At 48.9% G+C, this 27,636-nt stretch overlaps 7 protein-coding genes across 7 annotated transcripts; 4 read left to right on the top strand and 3 right to left on the bottom strand.

The window, feature by feature from the left end:
• Window positions 1-508: 508 nt before the first annotated feature.
• Window positions 509-2,656, top strand: ABOM_009230 (uncharacterized protein; the record flags this gene model as incomplete). Its single annotated transcript, XM_022536358.1, has 1 exon — window positions 509-2,656. One exon carries the CDS (start codon window positions 509-511, stop codon window positions 2,654-2,656), a length of 2,148 nt encoding a protein of 715 aa, XP_022386768.1.
• A 3,253-nt stretch (window positions 2,657-5,909) lies between these two features.
• Window positions 5,910-7,358, bottom strand: ABOM_009229 (putative C2H2 finger domain protein; the record flags this gene model as incomplete). Its single annotated transcript, XM_022536357.1, has 3 exons — window positions 5,910-6,695; window positions 6,758-6,897; window positions 6,950-7,358. 3 exons carry the CDS (start codon window positions 7,356-7,358, stop codon window positions 5,910-5,912), a joined length of 1,335 nt encoding a protein of 444 aa, XP_022386771.1.
• A 6,190-nt stretch (window positions 7,359-13,548) lies between these two features.
• On the top strand, window positions 13,549-14,532 carry ABOM_009228 (3-demethylubiquinone-9 3-methyltransferase; the record flags this gene model as incomplete). Its single annotated transcript, XM_022536356.1, has 1 exon — window positions 13,549-14,532. The coding sequence occupies one exon, from the start codon at window positions 13,549-13,551 to the stop codon at window positions 14,530-14,532; it is 984 nt and encodes a 327-aa protein (XP_022386794.1).
• A 544-nt stretch (window positions 14,533-15,076) lies between these two features.
• ABOM_009227 (putative RING and UBP finger domain protein) lies at window positions 15,077-17,309 on the bottom strand (the record flags this gene model as incomplete). Its single annotated transcript, XM_022536355.1, has 2 exons — window positions 15,077-16,303; window positions 16,395-17,309. The coding sequence occupies 2 exons, from the start codon at window positions 17,307-17,309 to the stop codon at window positions 15,077-15,079; spliced, it is 2,142 nt and encodes a 713-aa protein (XP_022386790.1).
• Window positions 17,310-20,539: 3,230 nt separating this feature from the next.
• ABOM_009226 (transferase family protein) lies at window positions 20,540-21,883 on the top strand (the record flags this gene model as incomplete). Its single annotated transcript, XM_022536354.1, has 1 exon — window positions 20,540-21,883. One exon carries the CDS (start codon window positions 20,540-20,542, stop codon window positions 21,881-21,883), a length of 1,344 nt encoding a protein of 447 aa, XP_022386789.1.
• Window positions 21,884-22,512: 629 nt separating this feature from the next.
• Window positions 22,513-23,946, top strand: ABOM_009225 (F-box protein; the record flags this gene model as incomplete). Its single annotated transcript, XM_022536353.1, has 2 exons — window positions 22,513-23,008; window positions 23,078-23,946. 2 exons carry the CDS (start codon window positions 22,513-22,515, stop codon window positions 23,944-23,946), a joined length of 1,365 nt encoding a protein of 454 aa, XP_022386769.1.
• A 1,209-nt stretch (window positions 23,947-25,155) lies between these two features.
• ABOM_009224 (Zn(II)2Cys6 transcription factor domain-containing protein) lies at window positions 25,156-27,612 on the bottom strand (the record flags this gene model as incomplete). Its single annotated transcript, XM_022536352.1, has 4 exons — window positions 25,156-25,256; window positions 25,310-25,508; window positions 25,563-26,414; window positions 26,479-27,612. The coding sequence occupies 4 exons, from the start codon at window positions 27,610-27,612 to the stop codon at window positions 25,156-25,158; spliced, it is 2,286 nt and encodes a 761-aa protein (XP_022386788.1).
• Window positions 27,613-27,636: the final 24 nt, after the last annotated feature.

Raw genomic sequence — 27,636 nt, 5'->3', positions numbered from 1 at the left:
GAACAATACCATACCGCTTCTCCCCACTCAACTACTCACTTCTGGCTCTCTCCGCTCTAGGGCCGCCTTACGCTCTCATCCTGCTTTCTTTGGCATCATCTCATCTCAGCTTTCCCTCTCTCCCTCTCTCCTCTTTTTTTTTTCTCTCTCCCCACCCCTTCCCCTCTCCGTCCTCCACTCCCTCCCCTCCGAGATCCAACTCCCAAGGCCAACCCTTCTGCCATGGGTTTTGGTTACTCAAGACTTTCGTTTGCTATTCCATATGCAAACTCCCTTTCACCTCTTCTCTAACCTCCATTGCTTGATCTATGGCGTGTTGTTCTGACTCGTCCTCCCGTGTATTCGGCCGCTGACCTGCAGCTCTCACGCTGCTACCCGTCTTTCACCCGGACGTCCTCTACCTGGCCTTCCTCTCAATTCCTCTTCTCCCTTCGATCTTCCATCGTATCCTCTCCTCCGTTCTCTCGTTTCGGTGCCATTACCTCCTCTACGACTTTCCCGCGACCTCATGCCGGCTCTTGAGGTGCCAGTGTCCGGGTTGTCTCTATACAGAGACAACCCCGGGAGCGATTCCACGGTTAAATCAACGCAGATCATGCGGCTAAACCTAGCTCAGAACACCCTCGACGAACTGATCCAAACTCTACGGGACGACCAAACAGCTAGGGTCCGTTTAGGGAAACATCCTACTCTCTACTACGGGTCCAAATCACAACCGTTTCACTCTCATCCCGAGACTCACCGGTCCGAGATCTATAGCAGCAGCTCCAATGACAAAGAAAACTTATATTTTACCGGTGTCCTGAGCCATAGCCTGGAGGTTCAGAAAGCAAAAGAAGCTACTGCGGCCACAGACCAAGCATTGGCCAACCTCGAACAGAGCTTGAACGCCTTTGAGAGGGGAAAGGAATCGAAGAAGACCCATATAATTACCAGCATTGATGAGGTGAGGGCTCTTCGAGCGGGCGACAAAAGGCAGGCCGCTCTTTTAGCCCGTAAGTCATCGAGTAAGGTGGAATTGGAAAAGGACCGGTTGCTGAAAAATGCAACCAACCGCTCGTTGTCATCCAGCCCAGCTCTGGGTGTCTCTCGGTCTCCTACTTCTGTACCTCCCCTTACTCCTACCTCGGCTCCTCTTTCCCAAAACAAAGACCGTATTCGCCTCGACGCTCTTAAGGTTCCCTTCATTCACCTTCTCGCCGTCCGTGCCGTATCCGCCAAGTTCCTTGCTCGCCAGACTCGCTCGTCCATCGAAGACTGTACGGCTTTGGCTCAGAAATACGGTGCCGAGAACCGAATTAACCCGGAGAAGTTCGATCTCAAGGATAAAGCATACAGAGAGTTGGATGTATGGAGCTTTCCTTATCCGTCTCAGGAAGAGCGGCAGGAAGCCATTGAGAATGCTATCTCGGCATTTGATCGTATGCGGATCTCCCGCACCGACAAGCTATGGCAGATGCTTCTTCCAAGGGAGGAGCGAGGGAAGGGGAAGTGTCTGTCACGGCTGAACTTGCGCACTGGCCCTATCAAGAAGCCGCTGACTCCTCGGATACAAGTACAAAACCCCGAAGAGAGCGGCAAAGACGGCGACACTACTGGACCGGAAACCGACAGGGCCAATGGAAATGGCTTGACCCCCAAGACACAGCCCACATCAGCTCCCCGGTCTGGTGCCAACCCACAAAAGAAGCGAGTCGGCAACTCTGCAGCGAAGCAATCTACTACAAAGGGCAAGAATACGACGAACAGTACCTTGACTGGGCGTGTCACTAAAAAGCCGGAGCGGAGGCCAGTGCCCAAGCCGGATGGGAAGTTTAAATCAGCAGAATACGTTCATGATTCAGATGAAGATGACACAGACATGCTAGATGCATCGGCATCGGAACAGCCTCTTCCAGAGAAAACTAAGCCGCAGCCTAAAGCGCCACCCAAACTGGCCGAGTCTTCTCCTCGAGAGTCCTCCCATGTGCCGACACCCAAGGTAGACCAGTCGGAGCGCCCCCCATCCAAAGCCGAACCGTCGCCCCCAAATCCTCCAAAGCCTACTACCTCATCAAAGAGGCCACCATCCTCCCGCCCTCCGGCCCAGAAATCTCCTCAGAAGCCGTCGCCTCTCGGCTCATCCCCCCCGGCCAATGCTTCTGACCTACAGAGTCGTAGTCGTTCTTCGAGTCAGAACAATTCCTCCAGTTCTTCCTCATCACCTTTGATTACTCAAACATCCAAACCAAACAAGGCTACGGGCACCTCCAATGTTAAGAAACAGGTGAAAACCAATGGCATGGTTAAGGCGACTCCGGCGCTCAACCCCCTCAAGCGCAAGGTGGAACTAGACCGCCCTTCTGCAACCCCCGCCCAGGGACGTACAACGGGGGATTTGGAGCACAAGCGACGACGGGCGGTTAGCACATCGAGTGGTAGCACCGGAAGTGCATCACCACCCCTTAGTCGGGAGATTCTTCTGCAGCAACTGCGAGAGAAATCGCAGCGCTTTAAACATTATTATGCTAAGTACCGTGCACTGCACGATACAATGGCAGCCCATTCAGATCCACCGAGGGCGGAGCTGGAGAAGTTACGGCGACAGCACTTTCGACTACAGCAGATGAAAGAGGAAATCTGGGATGAAGACCGGCGGCTCCGCGAAGGGCTCTAAACGACTACTCGATATGAAAAAAAATAAATAATAAAAAATCGATACGGGGGATGTGTTATTAATTTCCTATGTCACATTGTTAGATCCGGGTTGTTCACGGAACGGATCACCCGTTTTACATTCTTGGATGTTTATGTTATTCATCTCTTTTCCCTTATCGCATCACAAATGTTCTAGCATGACGAGGCAATATTGCGAGTTTGCTTCGAGGCGTTTATCATGGTCTGTTCTCATATCACATACTCATGTCTGGTGACTGCATTTTGCGTTTGTGATTGTCTTCCCAGTATAGCAAAAAACACATGCATGTAATACAATACATAGAGATCTGTCATGAAGTAAGGCAATACTACATCGTCTGCAAGGAGGCTCTCACGCAGCCTCGATGGAATTCAATGTATGATTTGGCGTTTAAGTTCATGCGCCAGTCCTTTTTTCTATCACAAGGTTGCTCTTTCGCCATCATTAGTACAACTGGCAGTTCGCACGTTAAGGCGTTTGCCTAACTGATTTAAAATCCCACTCTCCAGAGAAAAAGCAAGTGATACCCCACTGACGATGTGGAGGGAACATCCTGGTAAAGAGAACGTTCTCTCCATGGTCCTTGGGAAGCCTTGGAGCCCCCACCCCCTCCTTCCCACAAGACGGATTTCCAATAAAGGCGAACCTGACGAGGACGCCTCTTTTACCCCGGATCAACCGTAATGATGAGCCCGCTAAGCTACTCTGGTACTAGTCCCCACTGAACCAAGGCCCGCACGTGGCTTGCCGATTGTTCGGAATTCGTAACGATACCATTGTAATTACCGTAATTTCGTGACGAAGAAGAACGTCCGGCGACGTCATTCTTCGTGGCTAATTTGGTCGCTAATCCGAACGGGGCTTAGGTCAGTTTCTTCCCCCCCCGGCGGTCTGAAGCTCTGGAAGGGAACGCACGATTAGAATCATATAATAATGTATGTATGTCTTGGAAGTAGGGGATCACTCTTTCTTTCCCCAATTGCAGGTGCAAAGTCAAACAAAAGGAAGAGTTTAAAAGCTGTCTACAACAATATTCTAGCCACTAAAAGTGCTTGATATTAATCAAAATTAAACTACGCTATGGCATCGTCCTCAGTTTCAAAGCAACAATGCACAATAGCACCCATGCATGCTCTTGCTGCCTCTGCCTGATGGACCGTGGGCTAGAACCGGAAGAGACTGACAACGATAACAACCCGTGCAGGTTAGAAAGAGGGAGAGACCAGAGAGCGGGGGAACCTGCATCATGCGCGAAACGGAATGAAGGTTCAGCTCTCATTGATGAGCAGGCGGCCAAATTTGTGGATCTAACCCAATATGATTGACCAGAAGCAATGACAACTTGCATCGAGTTGCTCGATGATCTGTGATATCTCACATGTCACTTGAGGCGGCAACATACTCAGGGGCTCCTTTAAACCTTGGCCGCGTTACGTTTGCAATGGTGACTTACGTATGGCTGAGAGTAAAGTGCTGCAGACATATACTATGACCCGTGCTTGATTCATGAGCAGGCTAGTTGAGCTGTGGTGTATATTTATGGATCGCTCGGTCTTCGTTACAGCTGGCGTCGAAGTTGAGTCTCCCCCAGTTAGTCAAAGTACAAATGCTGCCGACAAAAGAAAATCCTCTGGTTTGTTTGTGGGGGGACTAGGATTCGAGCTTGTCTAGTCTATTAGTCGCTCTCGATTGCCATTTTACTCCGCTGGACGAAGCTATTTATTGATTAGATGAGACATGATAGCCCATGACTCGGCCGGTTTCTATAGTTCACCGTTGGTACGAAGTATATGGTATGAGCAATACTTGTCATGATGGGTGTTGAGTAGAGCTGCGTGATAAACCTCGGCATTTGTATGGTAAATGAACCCTTTGGCGGATACCCTGCATAGAGTCTCCTGAGTTGGAAGAAGGATTCAAGTAACGAATACATGATATATTCAATCAATGGCCAATATTCCCAACATACACAAAGTAAGTAACTCATTAATGTCAATTCTTGCCATGTGCCGTAGAAAGAACTGCACATTTTATTCCATTGACCGAAGGATTAGGCTTGCACATCCCTACCGATTTACATCCAAGTCGATATAATGATGGTACTATCACTATGATATCTAGTTAGATAAAAGACTACCAGACCTAACACGCCGTCTTCACAAGCGGGCTACTACCCTTCACAAATACAGAGCTTTATGCCTGCTGCTTTGGATATAAGTCCTAATCCTCAACCGTGCGGCCTGAATCTGCACCGCGATCTATCGCGGCCTTGTGGCCACTAACAGTGTGAGGGCGTGCAATCCAGGCAAACACGCTCCTAACTAGGCCAAAAGGTCAGAATTAGGTACCCTGGATCTGACCCATATAGTACACCGCCGTTACAAACCGTTTCGATAGTGAATCTGCTTTTAGTTTGACTCAACGCATCCATTTCATCCATTGCAATTTATCTGTATTACCTACTGTCTCAACTCAAGAAACATCGAATAGATGAATGGAGGACAAGAGGTATTTTCAAGTGCCCAGGACACACGAAACCATGGTATCAGATTAAGCAGGTGTTCTTTCTCTATATCATACAGTAGGTGAATCATTTACAACAACGGTGTGAATGAGTATTGAGACAAAGGAAACAAGAAGAAAAAGTAAACACAGGGGGTACGGCGAATATTAAAAGGATATGAGGTATAATGTGACAAGGGGGTAAGGAGACAAATGATAATGCACAATAATAACATGGTATATGATACCAGAAACCCCGCGACCAAAGCAGACCAGACCAGAATATCCCAGTTCCCAAAAAAAAACCCCCGTCCAACCTAGCCCTGAACCATTCCCACCTCTCTATTTATTTATTTTGTGTTCGTTCGAGTCATATCACACATTAGGAGCAACAAATAGAGAGCACAAGCAAAACACGGGAATCAAATCAGCTAAGCCCGGACTCCTTCCAGCGCGCTTACACCTTCAAACGGAATGCTAAGAGAATAACATCTCGGATATCCACAACGATGTATGACAAAGGAAAACGAAACGAAAATCAAAGGGAGAAAAAAATAACATGCTGGTATGCAAGGCCTGTAATGAGATGACAAAGGAAAGTAATGCCAGAACAAAGGAAATGATATGCAAATGTCAAACTCGTCGCTTGAGGTAGGACACTGCGTAAGGTATATGGTTCTTAACCAGATCTCTATGTCCCAAATCAGAGGTCCTGCCGATCATTGAGACTCTAGACCGGTGTTGACCATGCACTCTCGCCAAGCTTTGGCTTCATCTCATAATTCTCGGGTTCAGTGCTAGTTGGACGTCGGAGGGTGGAGTTGGGAAAGTACATGTGAGGCGGCATTGAGTTCGGGTATGCTGGACCATTAGGATCAGAATAGCCGAAATCGGTTGCGGAGCCCGGTGATGGGATGCTACCGTGGGACGGCGAAGCCCAACCTAAACTTGTCATGTGGGGACTCCCATTAACACTGTTGGGCCGATGGTCGTTGTTGGCAGGCGGCTCGAGAGGTTGAGGAGGGCCGTAACCTGACGGGTGAGAAGTCATCGACGGCCGGGTGTGTGGAGCACTACCAAAACTGGACAGAGATGGAGAGGTTGCCGTTGGGGAAGCGCGAGGGCTGGCCTGCTGAAAGTCTCCGCGGACGTGAGGAGGAATAGAGCCATTTCCCATGCTGTAGTATTCGCCAGACGAGCGAGGCATGTTCAATGGAGGGAGCTCACCAGCTGGTGAGATAGCAGGGTGGTGGGCGGGAGATGGGGTAGAATGAACAGAGCCATGTTCTGAGTATATTCCCTCACCGGGCACTCTCGCTCTCTCCTTATTTTGCCGCAGGTTGGCTTCAGTCTCTGCGGCAGCCTCTTCAATGGTACCCGTATGGTGGTTTTGATGGCGTGTCAAAGTAGTACGCCGTGTGAAGGTCTTCTGACAATTGGCATAGGGGCATTTATAGGGGCGTTTACCGGAATGTATCCGGCGGTGTCTAGCTAAAGAGGATGAATCGCTAAAAGGCTATATCCATGATGTTAGATATTGATCATTGGCTCTTGCTAAATGAAAATAGCGACACATACCTTTCCACATCTCTCGCACATGTGCGGCTTCTCGCCGGTATGGACCCGGGAATGCACGGTCAAGGCAGAGCGCTGGATGAACTGCTTACCACATCCTGGCCAATCACAAGCGTGTGGTCTAATACCAGAGTGTATCCGTTCTACACTTTGTCAGTTTGCTGAACATTGTAGTACCTTTTTATATAGTCTTACCATGTCTCGCCAGATCGCTGCGTCGCGCGAATCCCTTACTGCAGGTGCCACAGTGGAATGTTTTGGGTGGAGGATCTGTCCTGCCCTGGGGAGCACCACCGTTTGGCATTGGAGGAGCGCTTGTATATCCCCCTGGCACATAAGGATTTTGCAAAAGTGGTAGCGCAGAGTTCGGGTGTGTCTGCGGTTGGTATCGCATATCCGGATGCATATTCGGCATTTGGCCGAGCGGCGCGTGAGGAGGGTACGCAAGTACTGGCTGGTCACCAGCCTCTGAGACCCCGGGCTCCGGCTTCATCTTCGGAGATGATGTATCAAGATGAGGATTCTGTATGAATTGCTGATGATCGAATTCTGCGGCGACCATGGCTGCAGAACCTTTTCTGTTCAAGATAGTTGTGATGTCCATGACCCGGCCCAGCGGGGAGCTGAGGGACGGTAGTCAAGGACAAAGCAAAGCTGCCCTGCGGTAGTCCTCTCAAATGTAGCCGTAGAATAATCTCCACGGCGTACCTTCCAGTCTTGAGGCAAGTCGATCCCACCGAATCGTGAGATCAGCCACTGATAGGTGCGGACGGTGCGGACAGTGCGACACGCGAGGTGCAATTCACGGTAGGTTGTGGTGCAGCTGTGGCTTGCGTACGGCGTAAGTGCCAGACGATATAACTATACAAGACAAGATCGAGGTTAGGTTCATCGTTTCGAGAGTGAATTCGACGAGGTTGATCCGGAAGCGTTTCCGAAAGTGAACACGCTTGCGCCAGAAAATGGGCAATAAAATCGTAGACTCACCTCGTTGGGTCTGCAGAAAATTTTACCTCCGTGGGCGAGGTTTCCAAAGTTTCGCAACCAAGAATGTGAGCAACGAAGGCAGGGGTAACTTCGGGCTCTGATATAGTTTCAATCCCGAAACGTAAACAATCGAAGAACAGTTTCACTCCTACCAAAGGACCGAGCTTCTAATATTTTTTTTTCGATATTCCTGCCGGGCTCCGGGGCGTGATGCTCACAGCAGTTCTTCACAAGTTGGTTCCAGAAATTCCAGGCGGACCAAGACACGATGTAAGCCTCGTCGGACAGCCGCAGGAAGATGAATTTTATGAGGTAATAGCGGGTGCTACTCGACAGGGAAATCGAAATCTCGACCAGATTATTGAGCCCTCAAAAATCGCAAGACCACACCAATCCCTGGGACAAGTTCCACCGCCACGCGACCTCGGAGATTGTAAAGAGGAATATCCGGATGTCTGGGAAAAAATCGCCAACGGGGTAATTCCAACGTTTCCAGTCACTTATTTTATATACTCTTCAAAAGCAGGATGCGTTCTCAAAAAGGGCGCAAAGAGCGATATATTCGCAACGGGGAACGAAGGCACTCGGCGTGTCCTATTGACCAAGTACAACCATGTTAGCAAGTTCCGCTTTGAACGAGTGATCGTTTGGTGTCAGGATCCTCTTCTTGAGTGCGAAAGTACAAGTCCTCTTCTGCTGAAATGTGGATGGGTTCTGAGCAGTCCGATAAACATGCTCACTCAACGACAAAGCCATGGGTAAGATTTCCGAAGTATCTTGACTCTCCGCGCCGAACCAGCGAGGAAGCGATTATACATATTCACCGGGCACGAAAAAGTGGGAAAGTGTAAGGCATCATTCAACTGGGTCATCAGGACCAACCAGCGGGGAAACTCCGGTGCAAGAGACGAACTTTCATGTATATGACGAAAGCACTTACAGAAAGATGTCGGTGAGGAAGTATGCGCTATTGGGACGAAAGACTTCTCGACACAGTAGGAAGCAACAGCGCGTGGAAATCGAGTCAAATGGAAAAATTGGGGTTGAAGTTTGGCGGCTCGATTGGGCTTCCAATGGCGGAGGGGGTGGAAAACAGTAGATGAACGCTCCGGTTGGATAACGCCTCACGGACTTTATTTAAACAGAGGGGGAGGGGGGAGAAGAGAATAAGAAGAGATCGAGAAGTGGTTTATACCCCTTATCCAGTCGGATGAGACGAAATAAAAAAAATAGACAAATTAAAAAAAAGAAAAAAAAAAAAAAAAACAAAAACAAAAAAAAGGATGCGCGAGAAAAGAAAATAGAAAAATTAAAAAATTAAAAAAAAGGATGATGATGATATTGAGGGAATAAAAAAAAAAGTGTTCGGAGGTTTTGAAGAAGGTGACGGGAGATGAAGTAAGTAAAATGACGGTCTCGGTATTATTGGTATTAAAGGTAGATATTATGTCGTAGGAAAGAGAATAAAAAACCTTAACGGATCCCAAACCAAGAAACAAACATAAACAAGTTATTTGAAGTCACTTGCTTCTCTTGCAAAAGGAAAAGGGATTCCTTTCCAAAGCCACACCATACGACTGGTGCCTCTTTTATCATGGTTCGGGTAAGTTGGCACGAAATTAAGTGGTATTATTATTAGTAGTGTCATTATTATTATTATTCTTAGACTTATTACTGACTACTAGTTCAGGACTTTGTGGCCTAGTGTACGGAGACTACTACAGCTTCGCACGTTTCCACTAAAAACCCCCAAGTGGCTCCAGTCGAAGCCGACCGAACGAAAGCTCGAAGGTCACCTTCAGGCTTCAGCGCGCTTCCGGCTCCACAACGTGGCTTTCCCCGTCTCTCTGGCCGTGCGAGTATCGCTCTTGGAGGTGGATACGGCTTGGTGCCGATCTGAATGAATAATAATTTATTCTATTTCTGCTCCCGAGCATGCGTATGGTAGATACATCCCCTCAGTGATGCTGAAGAACGCCGCCTATTTGTCTGGTTCGGCCGAAGATCCTAAACGTATTATCACGGCTTTCATACTGCATAATGCAAGAAGGTTGGGGACCAATCACAACGGGACTAGAAGCCATCGCCAGGAACCAAACGAGATGAAAAGCGCGTGCCCCCTTTGGAAGCTTACTTTTTTTTTTCCCCCTTCCTTACCCTACCCCAGAACCTTTCAAGGGGTCCATCATCGTTTGATTCCAAAAACCAAAAAGTTAGCCCCAACTCTTAGGAGTGACCAGTGTGTGCTGTCATGCACCTCGCAACTATCGTGCGACCATTACCTGCAAATGCCTGCATACTTCGCACCTATCACATTGCGAGAGCGTCAAGATCGTCAGTGCATATCTCCTACAGCGTGGTGTTGCTCTATACAATTCCTTTCATGGAGGCCAACGTTGGAAAATCCTTCCGAATCAGTCGGACACGGGAATCGAATCGACGGTAGAAAAAAGAAAACGAAAAGAAAATCCTAATAATTAATACAGAAGAAGATAGGGCAGCCAACATCGGTCGATAAGTGCCCCTCCTTCCTCACCCACTGCTTTCTTTCTCCTTGGCGAAATTTCAGGGCGGGAGGTACTCAACTAACTTAGATCATAATACATGATATGACCAATAAACATCACGGCTAACCCCAACCGATGGGACCCCCTTTTGAAGGGTGTCGAACATGGCCTGAGATTAGAACGACCGATGGGAAAGTTAATTTCCTTCTAGAAAGGTTCGAATAATGGGGAATCGGATGTGATCCTTGGCTTTGGCGAGGGAACCTTGACCCACGCAAGGTCCGGATATAGAGCACAGAAGTTCCGTATCATATTTTGAATGGTATGTATAATAATGTACATACATGACCACATGTACGGATGCCCTGAACGCACATATAATAATGATGCCTGCAGGGACAATATTGCCTCGGTACTGGGGAAAAGGAACAATAAAAAAATAAAAATCAAATCAAAATAAAACTGTTGCCCAAACACGCTGCATGTCACATCTGTCTGCATGTTATCACATCACCTCCAGCGTGAACAGAATAACCGACAGGGATTGGTAAGTCGGACTGATTACGAAGGGAGGACGGTAATGCGCCGTGGGGACATTTTGGTGCGGGTAACGCACTACCGCCTAGTCCCATCTCGCCTTAGTCAGGCTGCAACTAGTCAGCTTAGTGCTGCTAGTGTACGGACCTGACGGAGGAGGCTGCGACAGTGGTTCCCACGCTCTCAGGATTTTTGGGACTCATCATCTCACGGCGGCTTCTCCTTTTCTTGCAGAGAGGGGCTCCACAGCCACCGCGCTAACGGGATCCTGCCTGCGAGTTACAGCTCTTCGTTTGCCTGCCAAGCGAATCCGGTACTCCGAAGACCTTCTAGAAAATTTTGGAACGACGATGGAAGCCTTCTAAAGCGTCCATCGCATGTGCCGTTGCGGCTGCGTCACGCCGTAACCCACTCTGACGCTTGGTCTGAGACATGATGGGTGGTCAGGTCCCCTGGTGCCTGGGGCGTGTCACAGTCATTTGCCCACCACCCTCTCTCTCACTGTGGTGGCCTTTTTTAAACAGATGCGAAACCAAACAGAAACATTAGTCTAGTCCTCGCTTCAAATAAAAAGAGGAATCCTATTTTGTGTTTTGCATTTTCATTCCTCTTAGTAGCGAGTTCATATGGCTCGTATATCGATTACGTCGTGACCATCGACGTCAATGGATGGACATTAACACATCATCATATCATAAGTTTCGCTGCAGAAGTCCGTGTTGGTTGTGAATCAATGATTCAGCGGGACCCACGTCTCCTTTTTTACCCTGAGTCTTCTTTCAAATTTATTGGTCCAATGTGTAGGGCGACGCCAGCAGCCAGAGTCAGGGGCGCTCGGGGTCCCGAAGATGTGGCTGGAGGCCACAGGGACGGATGGACGCATAACGCTCGTTCATAGTTTCTGCGTACGGAGTTTATTGAGATCGCAATAATGACTTGGTTATGATTGGACAAATGGTATTCTGCTCATTAGCAACGGGCTGTTTGGCCGGTTTCAAATCTGCCTCTAGTGGTTTTTTCCGGGCAAGAATAGGGAGTGGTTTTTTTTCTTTCTTTTCTTTTTTAAAGCCACGGACGGGGCTGGGATAACCGTCGACGGGCCTGCAATGTATAGATTACACAGGGCGATCATCTCCCGTAGTTCACTGTGCCCTCAAACGTCATCATGGTCAGTGGTACGGTCACCACGTCCAGGATATGCTCCATTTGTTTGGATCATACGGAGACGCAAATGCATCACGTGATGGATATATATGTCACAAGCACCTTTGGGGAACTTCTTTCTAGAGCCGACCGGGAAGGTGCATATGTCAGCCTTGGGGAAGAAGCTGGTTCATGCATTGGATTTGATCAGACAATGGCCAGGGAGCCGGAACTCTGGTTACTGCAGCCTCATCCATGTTTCGGTGCCGGCGAAAGTTCAGCCACATTGTATATATCCGTGCGTGATACAGCAGGACTGGGGGTTGGCTAGCTGGCACCAAAGACATGAATGAAATCCTTGAGATGATTCTTGTTCCACTCAAACCTTCTCAAACAAATGCTGTACCTAGGCATACAAGAGAAGTCCACGAAAAGAGAGAATAGACTTTAAGGCGACAACGCTATCCCCTAACGAAACACCCCTAAAAGTACCCTGACAAGAAAAAATAAAATAAAAAAAAACCACTCACCTAGTCAGTAGTCTAGAGCCTACATAATACTAGCCCAATCTGTAGTACAACGAACCTCCGGAGTACTACCTACATACGTAAGTCGTTAATGCAAGGAACGCTCCCAACAACTAGTCCACGATCCACCCTCTTTCGCTTACCTCACCGACCAGCAAACGCAAACATGCTCCCGAACGAGATGGATGATCGTCCCGGAGATGTGGGCTATGTTTCCGTAGGACAGACAAGCCAGACCATAGCTGCCCAGACCGACAAATTGACTCGAGCCATGGGGCGCATATGACCGGACACGGAATGTTTCTGGAAGGGCCGTAGAACTATCGAGTGGACACTGAGGGCCCACCGGGTGGATTAGAGGGATGCGATGGATGCACAATCCGGCCAGTCTGTCAGTTAGTTAGCTCGATACGGTACTACCACCTCTTCCCTAGCTTGGAATGAGCGGCGGCAGGTTTCCGTTGGAGATGACCCCCCTTTTAGTAGGGCTTTTGAGGCTTGATGGTCGAGTGTCGGTGTGTGGTAACCGTATTAGGTTCCCTTTTTTTGGGGTAACTCGTCACGAGGAACTAGATGGAAAGTAAGACTAACTGATACTGATTGGTAGTGAATACATTCTGTCAATAATTGCGTCCCTCGAGCTTGTAGTTAGTCGTGTAGTTGAGCCCAAGTATGGGATCGGGATGCTTGTATGTGCAGCTAAATGGATGTAGCTGTACTCCGTCGAGCTCGAGCAAGTAAACAATGAGAAAGGGATGACATAAGTTCTTGGCATGTTTGCTCGTAATGCCAACATCACACTCGCGATAGCAGCTCAAGGCTTCAATCTCCAATTCTCGGCTTGTCTTATCACCCAGAGATCGAAGAGCGCAGCAATGTCAGCCAATTGATGATGTGCCTCTCTAGAAAACACAAGTATGCACTATACCACACTCCTCTCAGTCTAATACAATATCTAACTGTGTAGCAGCTCTCATATTCTCGAAAAGCCAATGCCCCGTTGATCAGATTCATCACCGACATCGCAACGAAATTCTCATTTAAATTCAAGAGGGGAAAAAGAAAAAGTATATTTCAATCAAATCAATCCAAAATGGCCAACATCCGACCTACCCTCCGCAAGGCTACCTCCCTCCTCCGCTATCTCAACTCCCCTCACCGAGCGCACTCCACCTCCGTCTCCGCCGATGAACTATCTCACTTCTCCTCCCTCGCCAGCAGCTGGTGGGATCCCATGGGCCCCAGCCGGGTCCTACATCTCATGAACCCCCTCCGCCACGACTTCATCGCATCCTGTCTATTCGACAGCCTCCCACCGCCACGCGCTAGCGCACCCGAAACCTCCACCCCACCCCCAGTCAACAACCTCCGCTATCTCGACGTCGGCTGTGGCGGTGGCATCTTCGCCGAATCCCTAGCCCGCACGATTCCCACGACCGCAAACAGTCCCTCCCAAACAGTCACGCAGGCAGCCTCCATAACAGCCATCGACCCAACCTCAGCGCTCATCAAAATCGCCCGTGATCACGCGCGCACCGATCCCAAAGTCGAAGCGCACCTCCGCGACGGCAAATTCACCTACAAGAACTGCACGCTAGAGGACGTCGTCGCATCGCTGCGTGAGACGCCCGAGGATGAGAAATTTGACATAGTCACCCTCTTTGAGGTCCTCGAGCATGTCGACTCCAATGCCGCTTCCTCGCCGCTTGCCTTTTTGACGAACTGTCTTCGGGTTCTTCGTCCTGGCGGATGGCTGGTTGGGTCGACTATTGCGCGCACTTTCCCCTCGTTTCTCGTCAACCAGGTCATTGCTGAGGCGCCGTGGCCGATTGGTGTTGTGCCGAGGGGGACGCACGAATGGAGCAAGTTTGTTAATCCTGATGAGCTGCATGCTTGGGCCCAGGAGGGTCTGATGCGGAGCCAGGATGGAGCGGCGCTGCGTGCTGGAGGTGATGCGTTGCAAGGTATGAGGTGGAAGTGCTCTGGAGTGATGTATTTCCCTGGTATAGGCTGGAAGTTGGTTCCTGGATCGGAGAATTGGGGGAACTATTTCTGGGCTATCAGGAAGGGGCTTTGAGGGATTTGATCTTTGCACTGTTCAGCTAGGATGAAGGTTCTAGTTCGGTGTATTTAGGGCTTGTAAAACAGTATTATTGTGTGTATATATAAAAATGTAGATTACAGATAGACTAAGCAAATGAATGAGCTATATGAGTTAGACTGTGGTATGAATATTCGTCACTACTCGTGAATTAGGTGAAAATACGCCATAATTGGCTCGTGCCGCATCTACCTAAGTCGCAATCGGAGACTGGGATAGATCGACCGATCTTCCGGTGCACGTTGTGTTTTTCTTGAGTACACTAGTGTTGTTGCACATGGCGTGTATCCCATAGAACTGCTCGTGCCCAGTTTAGTTTCCGCATATCTCAGGCTGGCAGCAATTTGAGCAGAGGTCGATTTCCAGTGTATTGAACAGAGTGCTCCACGACATGACGGGGATTTCTTTAGAGGGTTCCACATACGAAGGAGGTGGGTTGAGCCCAATATTCATGTTGTTCGGGTGTGGACAGGGAGTGAGAACGACTTGGTTAGAGCCGATACATTTACGCCTCAGACGATTATCTCCGTCCCTTCCCCTTGCCTTTCTTTTTGTTAGTTTGCGGCTCAGGAACACTGACAGTACCCTGGACGATATCCTCGCTTTCATTCTTCAGTCGTTCAGAGCCACTGATAAAGAACGTGAGGTCCCTGTTTTGCTCGGTCAAGTCTGCATTCGTTGCTTTGAGACTTTCCACTTCGGAGGTCAGGTGCTCAATGCGCTGCATCAAACTTTCATTCATAGTTTTCTCTTCCCGCCACTCCTTTTCCATCTTGCGCGCCATCGCCTCGAACTTCTCGGCACGTTTCTCGGCACGGGATTTGTCTCGCTCGAGGTTGGATAGCGTCTCATTTTCCAGTTTATCGTATTGCTTGTCCAATGAGCGAAAGTTTGCGGTGGCTTTCTCGGCTGCTTCCTGCGCCGAAGCTGCGGCTGCGCTGGCCTGGGATGCCTTGTCAACAGCTCGCTCGACGATCTCCTCAAAATAAGCTCGTTGACTCTCAAGCTGGCTTGTGAGTAGATGGGTGTACTCCACGCTCATATTTTCTAGCTTTTCCCGGGGTACTGCATCTGTCCAGTCCGGCGGGTCGAGGGCACTGTTATCTGCAGCCGGGAGCTCTACGAGTTTGCCGTCGGTTTTACTTTGTATGATGCGGTGAACATATGCGTCACCCACATAGTCCCAGACACGTTGTGTAGCGAGGTCCATGGCAAACGCGTGGGAGGTTTCTTTGTAGTGGTCAAATGCATGCGCGCCATCGTAGCGACCGCAACCGACAATCCCGCAGATCAAGCAAATCCAAAGGTTGATGTCGGAATGGCACACGCTGCATTCAGCCGGCTCATCTTCATAGAGTGCACCCTGGCTGCTTCTGCGGAACTCGTCTTGTGTGTAGCGACAGACGGGACACCCACTACCCTTCCACTTCTGCAGGCATGTACAATGAAAAACATGTTGACAGATTATCGTAAGCAGGCCAGTAGTCTCATCCATGCGTTCTAGACAAACAGGACATGTTGGCAACTCGACAAGGGACGGTGTGGGAGGTGCTAGAGGTCTCGTAGATAGTGTCGCTGATGGTATGGAGCTGGATTGTCCTGTAGATGATATGGTTGCACGCTGGGGACTGGTCGCAGAATGAGATAAGAGGGAGTTCTGATGACTGGCCGTACCCCCGTGTTGTGCTTGCGAATCCACAGCTTGAACCTCCACTGTTTTCACGAAAACGACATGGCATGTTTCAGGCTTTTTGAGAGAACCATAAGAAATCAGTATCAAGATATGCAATTTTATCTGGGAACTACGACAAGAAGGTTACCGGGGGAATAACACTCACCTCCATGCTATTGAAGACTTTCCCATTCCATTCTTTCTGCCACTCCTTGGCCTTCTTCCCACTGCGAAATTTTAACAGAACCATATACCGATTGGCTCTGGCGGTCCTGATCATCCGAAAATGGCTCACGTCATCCATGCTTGCCTCGCCAACAAATCCCAGAAAATCCGATGGTGACATGTATGACGGAACGGCGAGTATACACAAAGTCGTGAAGTCATCATCCGGATACAAGAGGGAAGATTGTTCCTCCACATGTACATCCTGACGTGGGTTAGAGCCCCCGCCCAGTTCATCGTATGGTTGTCTTGCAGCAGCGGACCCTTTTAGGTACGAAGGGTAATCCTCTTCAACTAGATACGGCGTCTCCTGCGCATCTCGGTACAAATGCACAATTCCCCAGACACTTTCTGAGGTTTGCTGATCGAGCGGTATATATTTGCCTCTCGTACGTAGACCTCCGAGAATATCTGTGCCGATCCCCGTTGCAACGAGGTTATCTCTAGGATCGCTTCGTCTACCAGCCCCCTTCGGGGTTATTGCCTCCTGACCCGAAGGTATCATATCAATACACTCGACTGAAAGTTTATCGAATCTCGGGTCCTTCTCAAAATCGGAGGTGCTGGTCGGCGATTTCGTATCGAGGTGAGGGGTAGTGGGATGCACAGTCGGAGCTACGGAATTCGAGCTACAAGTGTCACTGAAAAAAAGTGTCGAAGAGCTTGGGGATTTTCTGTTCGAATGATAGCGGGCTGAGCGTCGAGACCGCTTTTGAAATGGCTGTAAAGCTTCACATATGGAGTCGAAGGATAGCGAAGTTGGAGATTGATCGTCTGCACTGCGGAAGGAGTCTCTGGGGCCAGCTGAAGGACGTGCAAATAATTCAATCGCAAGGTGGTAGAAATAAGAGGGCATCCCGACCGATGCTCACATCGCTGGGTTTCTGCGAGTTGTTGCGACAACAAGATTCAAACTCTTTGAATTTGTTTGTTCTATCACATTCACTCCATAGGTAGCTTGAGTTCCATCCCGCCTTCGGCGAGCCGACTGTCACGTGTGATAGGGAGCTGTGGCAAATTGGATGCGATAACAGCTGCTGAACTTCAACTCCTTTCGCATTCTCAAATACTTACAATAAATCTGCGTGCTTACAAACACATGGAAGAAAGACAGGGAGACTACGATCTACAAACACTAGAAGATACCGTTCTATATCAAAATGCGTAGCAGAATATACCGAACAGAATCGGTCGTTATTCATTGTAATCAAGGATTGTAGATAATAAGGACTGAACTATGTAATGCACCACAACCTTGTGCAGTGATACAGAAAGCAGTATGCTGTTGAAACATATCATAAAAGCCTAAAACCAACCGAACGCCATGCAAAGCTACTCAACCCAGTTGAGTCGCGATAGCAGAAAATCAAACAAGACATTAATTTCCACCACGGAGACGCAGGACCAGATGCAAGGTGCTCTCCTTCTGGATGTTGTAGTCGGAGAGTGTGCGTCCATCCTCTAGCTGTTTACCAGCAAAGATAAGACGTTGCTGGTCAGGGGGGATGCCCTCCTTGTCTTGAATCTTTGACTTGACGTTATCGATAGTGTCCGAGCTCTCAACTTCCAAAGTGATGGTCTTGCCAGTGAGTGTCTTGACAAAGATCTGCATACCACCACGAAGACGAAGGACCAAGTGCAATGTAGACTCCTTTTGGATGTTGTAGTCAGACAGGGTGCGACCATCTTCGAGCTGCTTGCCGGCGAAAATGAGACGCTGCTGGTCAGGGGGAATTCCCTCCTTATCTTGAATCTTTGACTTCACATTGTCGATTGTGTCGGACGATTCAACCTCCAGTGTGATTGTCTTTCCAGTGAGAGTCTTGACGAAAATCTGCATACCACCACGCAAGCGCAGAACCAAGTGAAGAGTAGATTCCTTCTGAATATTGTAGTCGGACAGAGTACGGCCATCCTCGAGCTGCTTACCAGCGAAGATCAAGCGCTGCTGGTCGGGAGGAATGCCTTCCTTGTCCTGGATCTTGCTCTTGACATTATCGATGGTATCGCTCGACTCGACCTCAAGGGTGATAGTCTTTCCTGTGAGGGTCTTCACGACTATATATTTATCAGTAAGCTGACAACTTGATATTGTTGTAAGTGGCAAACAAGGCAATAGAGAACTTACAGATCTGCATTCCACCACGAAGACGAAGAACAAGGTGAAGGGTGGACTCCTTCTGGATGTTATAGTCGGAGAGGGTACGGCCATCCTCAAGCTGCTTGCCAGCGAAGATCAAGCGCTGCTGGTCAGGAGGAATGCCTTCCTTATCCTGAATCTTGCTTTTGACGTTGTCGATAGTGTCGCTGGACTCGACCTCCAAAGTGATGGTCTTGCCGGTAACTAGAGACGAGAATGTTAGAAGATGCCAAGTGGCGCTAGACTGGGGACAGAAGTCAGGTATACTCACGAGTCTTGACGAAGATCTGCATGGTGACGACGGTGAAAGTGTTTCAGTGGTATAGAAGGCAGTAAGGAGTATTCTAGGGAAACGCTGGGAGAAATGTAGGTGGACAACAGCCGCAGTGACTGAGAGGATGATGAAGGATGAAGAAGTTAGAAGGCGAAAAGGAGAAAGAGCAGTTTAAGTAGGTGGTCAGGAGAGATGAGGGGAGAGGCAACGGAGGCGAAGCGCCTTAGTCAGTCAGGGTCGGTCAATGATAGGTCGATAACGTGATGTAAGGACGGACCATGGCGGTCAATTCACTCTTAAATGGATAAGCGCCGGTTGAACCTTAAGATTCTGGCATCCCCTGGCACATTCTTCTCCTCTTCCGGCCAGTCAGAGGGCGATCCTTTGTTGAATTTGGGGAAACTGCTAGAAGTGTTCCGGCAGATGACTCAGTCGACTCGCTATCGACTCCTACTTGTTGACCTTTACATGCGCTTATGGTACTGCGAGGGCGCAAAGATTACTACTAGGCTCAGAGTTTTCACTAGCATGGTGGCTGAGAACGACGGAACCGAAGGAATTGTGTCATCCATACCTTGGGGGAGAGTCATTATCAGTTTAAGGATGGAGTAGGGACGATTCCGTCCGTACCCGCCACCGACGCCACCAGTCGGCATCTTCCAACGGAAATCTTTGCATTTCTCCTTCATTTTACCTTTTAACAGGAACCAAATCTATGTCGAAGATTTATTTCGTTTGTGGTAACCGCTAGCCTATTTTCGTCGTGGTGGTGTCCTAGACAGATGGTTAACTCCTGCGACCTCCTACGCGGTGTCGTCGCAAGTAGCGATGACGTGTGAAATCCGGGCTTATCGCGCAAAGAGGGGGCAGTGGACACTCTTAGTAGCCTAATAGTTGGGTCACTGAGACGGCCCCGGCCAGCGCTAACGGCAGGAGGGTCAGGTGATCGACCTTGCGCATCCGGTACTTCTCCACTCCTGAATAGGCAGGTAGAATGATTAGCTAATCACTGTAATTACTGGTTAGTTAACTAAGCTGCAACCACCGATATTAATTAGTAGTGAACTGACTCGTACAAGCAGGATAGCAACACTACTTGCTTGGTCTTATTTACTTGTCATTCCTGAGCTAACCGATACTTCGACTATTTGCTTAAGTCTATATATAGTTAGCTCCGTTCTATGTTCTGTTTTAACGGATATATAGTATCTGGAGGCATCTACGACTCTGTGTTATTTTGATGGTAGGCTGAAATGGCCTGGTGAATATAGCCTCAACGAGTGATTGAGACGCTACCATGCAGCTAAATCATCTGGAACAAGAGATCTGCTGCCTGGAAAAATAGTCATAAGTATCGAAACTGGTTAGTACTGGTTGCCTGAACTTCATCGTTGTCGGGCACCCTATTTGGGACTAGTAGATTTATGGGGGCAGTGGACATGGATTGAGATATAAGTAGTTGTATATGTTCATTCAAATGGAAATTACTCCCACAGTGCAAATTAGGCCGAATAAGTAGCGAGATAGCTCAAGGTGTTGAGGGCAAAGCGTAAGATACGAGTAGTATACTTGAGACTGGTAAGAACTCAACGTTCTGCTTCTTTTCAATCATTGCTACGTTTAGTTTATACTAATCTCAACCTGATCAGGAGCTTCGTGACTGTATTGAGCCATGGGTGACACGAAATATGAGCTGTCCGATATGGACAAAATCGGTATCACGAAGACTGTGAAAGTCTTATTATTCTATGAGCTCCAACCCACCATCGATCCAGAAGAATTGATCACTTCCCTGGCGGAAGGCGTAAAAAACGCGACCAGACAACTGCCCTTCATGGCCGGGAACCTCGAATTCAACGAGCATGGTAAACTCAGCATAGTTATACCACCAGGAAGCCAGGTCAAACTCAACATTCGCCGGTTTGAGTCCAAGGAACAAAAGTCACTTTCCGCCCTAGTCCAGGACTCATTCTCTCCAGATAATATAGACTTTACAGAGTTTTTACCGGAGGAACCGGCGGCCCCAAAGCAGGTCTGCGCTCTTCAAATAAATCTTGTGAAGGGCGGCCTGATTCTAGGATTGTGGATGAATCACGCGGCTGGAGACTGGTCTTCTATTGATACATTCGTCTCTCTTATCTGTCAAAACTGCAAGGCACATCGGGAAGGGCTGAAGACACCTGCCTACACACCAGATCTCAACAGAGCTCCATACAATGCGCCAGAGACCAGCTCAACATTCTCCAGACAGGAACATCTGGAAAAGCTCCCAATGTTCTACGTTATGGAGAAAAGTCAATTCAAACTAAAGTCGCCACCTGCCTTCCGATCAAGCGTATACAGGATCTCTGAACCATCCATCCAACAGCTCAAAGCGCGGTGCACCCCACATCTGACTGAGGTAGACTATATAACCTCATACGACTGCATATCTGCCCTTACATGGACGTCAATTACACGTGCTCGGCTCAATCTGCACCCAGAAAAATCCTCCTCGCCATCCCGTTTCGTCCACCCTATTGATGTCCGCACTCGCGACCCAGAGAAGAAAACTTCTGAACGCTACTTCGGTAACGCCGTCATCGGGTCCCAAGCAGGCCCTATCACTGCCGAAGCCCTAGTATCAGATGGTGACCGTGGTATCGCAGCTGCAGCTACCCTAGTCCGCCAATCTATAAACTCCACCAGCCTATCTACAATCAGCCACATGACCTTTCTCATGAAGTCACTCGCTCCAGCGGAGATACTGGGCTCTCAAGCAGACTTCAGTGACATGGATGTGTTTGTGAATACATGGTACTCGGGAAATGCAGAAAAGTACGATATTGGGGGTGGTTTAAGACCTGTTGCGTTTCGAGTTCCTCTAAGCCTTCCCGGAGCGTGCGCGGTAATCTTGCCGAATTTTTCGAGTGGAGCAACGAGGGTCTTTGAGGTTCTTGTGCAGGTTGAGGTTCAGGAGCATGAGTTACTCAGGAAGGACCCAGAGTTTTTAAGGTATTTTGAGGTTGTTGTGTGACGGGGGATTGTTTTTATTGTCTGATAGAAAGGATTATTCCATTCCCATGACATAGCGTCTTCTAATTCTCAAGGTAAATTGGGACATTAAGCAGCATTCTGATGAACGAACAATACATTGCGAATAATTTACCAGAACCTAGTATTCCAATGAAGCCCTTTTAATAGCACATATCAGGATAGCTCGTTTTACCCTAGCTATGGTGGATGTGTTTTCTCTCTTACTTGTACTATGTAGGTGGGAAACACTGCACGAGGTTCGTGACCTCTGGAGTTGTCTCAGTACACTGGTTCTACTCGATCCCACCTGGTTTCAACCTAGACTAAACTCGCCTGTATACCCACAAAGCTACCGGGGCCAGATGAAGTGGTGCAGTGGGCTATTTAGACGAGTCATGATTGGCCACTTCGCCTTGACAACAATGCGGCTGTGCAAGCCACTACAAATGCTACTACTACTACTACTACTACTACTACTACTACTGTGTAGATACTAGATGGTAACTGCCTATTTCGGTGAAATTCACGGAACAGAATACAGGTGGAAACAAAAACTAGTCGTGACAACAGCCGTGGGTGCTTCCTCGTACCTGAATCATGATGATTCACTCACCAAGAGCAGATTTCTCAATGGCATCACCCCTACAACTGCTTCATCTGCCCACGGAGATCCTGGTATGGATTTTGGCAGAGGTCCCGTCGCAAGCCTCTTTTGCAAGTCTCGCACGGACATGTCGACGTCTTCAAACGCTGGTGGAGCCTTATCTCTACCGGTCTGTCTATCTGGGCAACCATGACGGAGAAAGCTTCGCCTATGCTATAGATCGCAAGGCGGTCCGCGCAGAGTACATACAAGAGCTTGTGATCCATTATCACTATGTTGACGACATTCCAAATGAGGACGAGTACTATCCAATTCTCGTGGAGAGCTTGGTACCAACAATCAGCCGCCTGGTCAACTTGAGACGACTTGTCGTCAAGGGCCTGGAATATGACACACAGAGGCCTTATGATGAACCGGACTTCGGGCCTGGACCAAGACTCGACGCTTTGTCTATGATCTGGTCCTGGCTCTTCCAGCAATCAACCCAGTCAATGTCAGGCGTTCTGCCTTCCTTAACAACATGTCTGCCAACCCATGCTCCACTTAACCCCCCCTACTCTGTACATACATACACACACTAACAGTTGCAAGGCGAGCTGATTATGAACGACCTTACACCCACACCCCTCCAGCATACAGCAGGCGAACCTTGGTACTTTTCCTCGCGCGAGACTGTCCTGCTTCATCCCAAGCTACAGAAGCTGAGTATAGTAGCAGCCATGATCTCCGGCCTAGACCCAGAAATGCTGAGTTATACCAAGAAACCTGGGTTTCGGCCCACATCCTTGGAAACCCTGATCCTGCTCTGCTGTGACGTATCGATAAACGGTCTCCACGACATGCTCAAGTTCCCCAAAGCTCTCAAGAACTTCACCCTGAAGGGATCCCCATGGACGACCATACCGAACCAGTTTCCAATGGACCGAGGAGCGATCGTGAACGTACTAAAGGCGCAAGCACATTCACTCCTCAACCTCGAACTAGACTTCTACCTGCGCACGAACTGCCCAGCCCTCGACTTCCGCGACTTCACAAGTCTCCAACAGCTCACCATCGACCCGAAGGCCCTAAGAGGCGACGATGATGAGCAGAGCCCCGAGGCCCAGAAACACCTCCGCCAATATTGCCATCTTCCCCCGAGTCTCCGATCCCTGCGCTTTCGAGAGTATAGAGAATGGGGCAGACCGGATCTGCAGACGCTATCCATCGTTCTCGACTGGGTGATGTCTAGGGGCTTACCAAACCTAAAGAATATCACGATCCAGTCGGCCACGTTCACTTCGGCAGCGATATTAGACGCAATCACTTCAGATGGAAAGTCATTCCGACAAGCGTTCCGGGTTGTTGGGGTGGAGTTGGCAGTGGAGCGTGTGCGGTCCTGCCTCAATAACGAACACCTCACCATTGATTGCAATTGTTGCTCGTTCTGTTGGCGGTTCTTAGATCAATGGGATAACTGAATACCAAATTACAGGATCCCTCGTCTTGGTCAGATACACCATACCCACTGTGGGGCGACCAACTGGGAGTCCAAATTTAGGAACTCTGAACGAGAACGACGATGTAAAAAAGACCGTCGGTTCTTACTCTGTATGTACATATGTAAACGTGGCTATGGTTGACGGTGAGGAAAGCCTCGTTGCCTCGTTCTCAAAGTAGTAGTACAGGAAGACCCAAATTTAGGACAGTTTCCCAAAGCAGCCGAAACTTCGTACAGGACACATGGCGGTATGCTGCCATAGCCGAATTTGCCCCAGTTCGAGGGTAATAGATTGGCTGGTAAGAGGCCAACTCATGGTTGTACGGTGTCAGTGTTACTTGGATCACACTATTGCTACTGGGTGCTTGGGTGGGGGTGTAAATGTTAAGACGGTGTAAGTTCTGTACGAGTCCCACTTGCGTGTATGTGTATGTTCGAGTTTGTTCGTATGTGAATGATATTTATTACCCTGTGACTTGGCTCTGGCTTCAAGGCAACCAAGGGCAATGGAGTGTGCGAGCACCCCCCCTTTTTTTTCTTGATTAAAAACAGGGAAAAGAAAAAGGGAACAGAAAAATCAGTAAGAGTCAAAACTTCATGCCACACAACCGTTCCCACACTCCGACATTTGAAATACAATACCCATAATAGATAACAAGATCAGAATCAATAAAAGCAATAATCAAGATAATTCAAGAGAAGCACCAATGCGCACACACACAGACATACGCTAATCAGGCACATAAATGCAAAAAAGCAGCATCATGAAGCGGGAACTAGCCTCCACTATACGTCGGCAACTCAGTTGCGCTCATCGTTTGCTGCTGGAAAACATTTCGTGACCATACAATATCATGACATTCGTGATCCTCATCATCGCTGTTTATAATACTGTGCGAGAAAGGTATACCACTAGAAGCAAAAAAGAGTGTAAGTTGAAATCACGCAAGAGACAACACGTAAGCTTTAGGCTAGACTGGCAAAAACAAGAAATAAAAAGAATAATGTAGAGAAGACCGAGACGGGAAAACAAGAATGAATAGAACGATCGTAGTCGCTAATGGCTTAATGCGAGTCATAATCGTGAATGCCGGCATATCTCATAGTTTCATACCGCGCCGATGCCGTCATCTTTGAAAAGCCGTGAGAAAATCAAGCGCAATGGACCATCATTCTCATAACTTATCGTTTAATTGGCGCGGACAACAAGTCTTGAAACAAATTTATTCGATAAACAATCAAAGTCGTTGCGGTCAAATTTGGAACTGGAGCGGCTACGGAGATAGCTCTCTGGACGGAGGTTAGCCAGGGCAAATACGCTGCGTGGCATTCGACTTTCTTACCATATTGCGTGACATGTTGGCGAACCTCAGTCATTGCGCTGCAGACATCCGGGTTCGAGTGCAGCAGGTGGTGGTGCTTTTGTGTTTCCCACTCGGTGAATGCGGGAAGCTTCTGCGAAATCGCCTGGAACAAGCCAACAATAACACCGACGGGGGTAGTCTCCATGTCGTTGCAGAATTTCTCGACAGCGGCAGCATCCTGGCAACCGTCAGCATCTCTGCAAAATCTCATAGTATCCGAAAGACAACTTACCCGAGTGCGGTAATGGCAGTCGAACTGCATCTCTTCCCACACGGCCAAAAGGATGGATGCCAGGATGAAGATTGTTGGCCAGTTCTTGAGCTTCTCTCCGCTATAGACGCTGGAATAGAGGCTAGAGAGCTCCTCCAGAACATCCTTTTGCAACTCACGCCACATGTTTGCCATAGCACACTTGATTTGGAAGTTGATCATTACTGGTGCCAATGTCTTGCCCTTGAATTTTGAAGTCTCTGCTTCAATCTTTCCAAGAAGTCCTTCTTCCTCGCCCAGGCCCTCGACCAACGTGACATGGAGAGTCAGGTTATAGGCAATGATAAGTTTCAAGGCCTTGCGGATCACCGGCATCTTTGTACGGTAATAGAACCGGAATGCGGTCTTCAGCATTTGTGTCAGGAATGGAGTGCCTTCAAAGTAATCATCGACAAATTTCTCAAAAGTGCCATTTCCATCGATATGGCGATCGAGATAATCGGATAACATAGCGTGTGAAATCCCTTCCATCCCAGCAGAAAGCTTAGCGGTTTCCACCTCGTATTTCGTGGGTCCTCGGTTGTACGTCTCTACCCAGTCGACACTAAAGCACTGCTCGTTGTGCACATAAACCTCGCGAGCATTGATGGGAAGGATTTGACCATAGCCATGGGTGATGAAGAGAGTCCTCTCATGCTCTGAGAATCCTTTGATATTGCCTACCGAGAACCCAAGAGAGATATGACGCTCGTAGTCAGCCTTCCAGTCCTTCATGAAATAGCCAATTTCCTTAATGTCTATGCGGGTACATGGCACCTGCCATAACCGAGCGTGCGATGGCTGACAGCCAGCACAGGGTTCGCCTTTGTCGCACTGTTTTCCCGGTCAGTCAACTGTCTCAGGGCTCGCCTCATCAGTAATTGGGCGAACTACTTACAGTTTTCTTCAAGAACTTGCAACGGAGACACGCTCTCAACTTGCGGATCTCGCTGGCCTGTTTCCGCTGGTCTGGCTTGAGCGGGCCCTTCCGCTTTCCAACACGCTTCTCGGTTTCCGGCTTCCCATTTTGCGATTGCTTCCGAACCTTTGTTTCGGCAGTCTTGGCAGCAATAGGGCTCTTGCGGGATGGCTTCCTTGTAGGGGGAGAGGTAGACGAGGCTTGTGACCCGGTGGACCGTGTAGGCGATGAGGGCTTCTTCATGGGGACTGGAATAGGTCGCACGATGGCCACAGGACTGACCGCAGTCGGTGACTGCGAGCCATGCGAGGTATGGTCGAATGACACACGTCGGGCCATTGTGTTATTAAAGGCGGCATCAAAGTTGGTGTCCGAGCTGGGCGAGTTGACTGGATTCGAAATCTCTACAAAGCTGCCATACGACGTTGAATAAGATGACTCTGAGAGACTCCTGTCATGCAATGTCTGCGTGGGATTGATGAAGAAGCCTTGGTCGGGAAAGTACTCATGCGAGCGGCGCTCAATAGTGCTCCAGCCGTTGTCGCTGCTCGAACTGGTCAACGAACGGACCTCCAAGTACGTGTCCGCGGGCGAGCTGCTGTCTATTACGTTCTGCGGCGCGGCGTACGAGGGAATCTCGGGTAGGGCATGCGCCAGGCCATCGGACGGAAAGGCCATCAAGTCAGATTGCAGATCGTGATAAGGAAAAGGAACCATGTCAACCGGTGCGGATAGAGGCAGATATGGGCCGTCTAAGAGGCTTCCGCTCAATTGTCCTTGGGGTGTAGCAGAGATTAAATCAATGGGAGACGACTGGAGGGGCATCCCATAGCTTGCGGTCGTGAACTGAGGAGCGGAGGCTTCTTCATGAGAGTACTGAAGGTGGGGTTGCATGTGCTGAAATTGCCAGTCGACCATCAGATTGGGATCCTGAGCTACCGACTGTTCAAATGCGTGACCGCTGGTTTGCAAGGGAGAAATGTCTCGCGCTCCTTCTGCTCGGTGGGAAGCCTGGTGGTCCACCGCCACGGGCCATGACTGAGGCTGGAGGTAGTTTCTCGAGTCATAATCGAGGCCGATAAAGCCGTCGCTGGAAATATCGACATTTGACATTGTGTGTCAAGTGCCTATGTACCA

The sequence above is a fragment of the Aspergillus bombycis genome (genome assembly GCF_001792695.1).
Source record: "Aspergillus bombycis strain NRRL26010 chromosome Unknown contig00077, whole genome shotgun sequence".
Classification (NCBI taxonomy): Eukaryota; Fungi; Ascomycota; class Eurotiomycetes; order Eurotiales; family Aspergillaceae; genus Aspergillus; species Aspergillus bombycis.
This window is presented reverse-complemented; position numbering and strand designations above follow the sequence as displayed.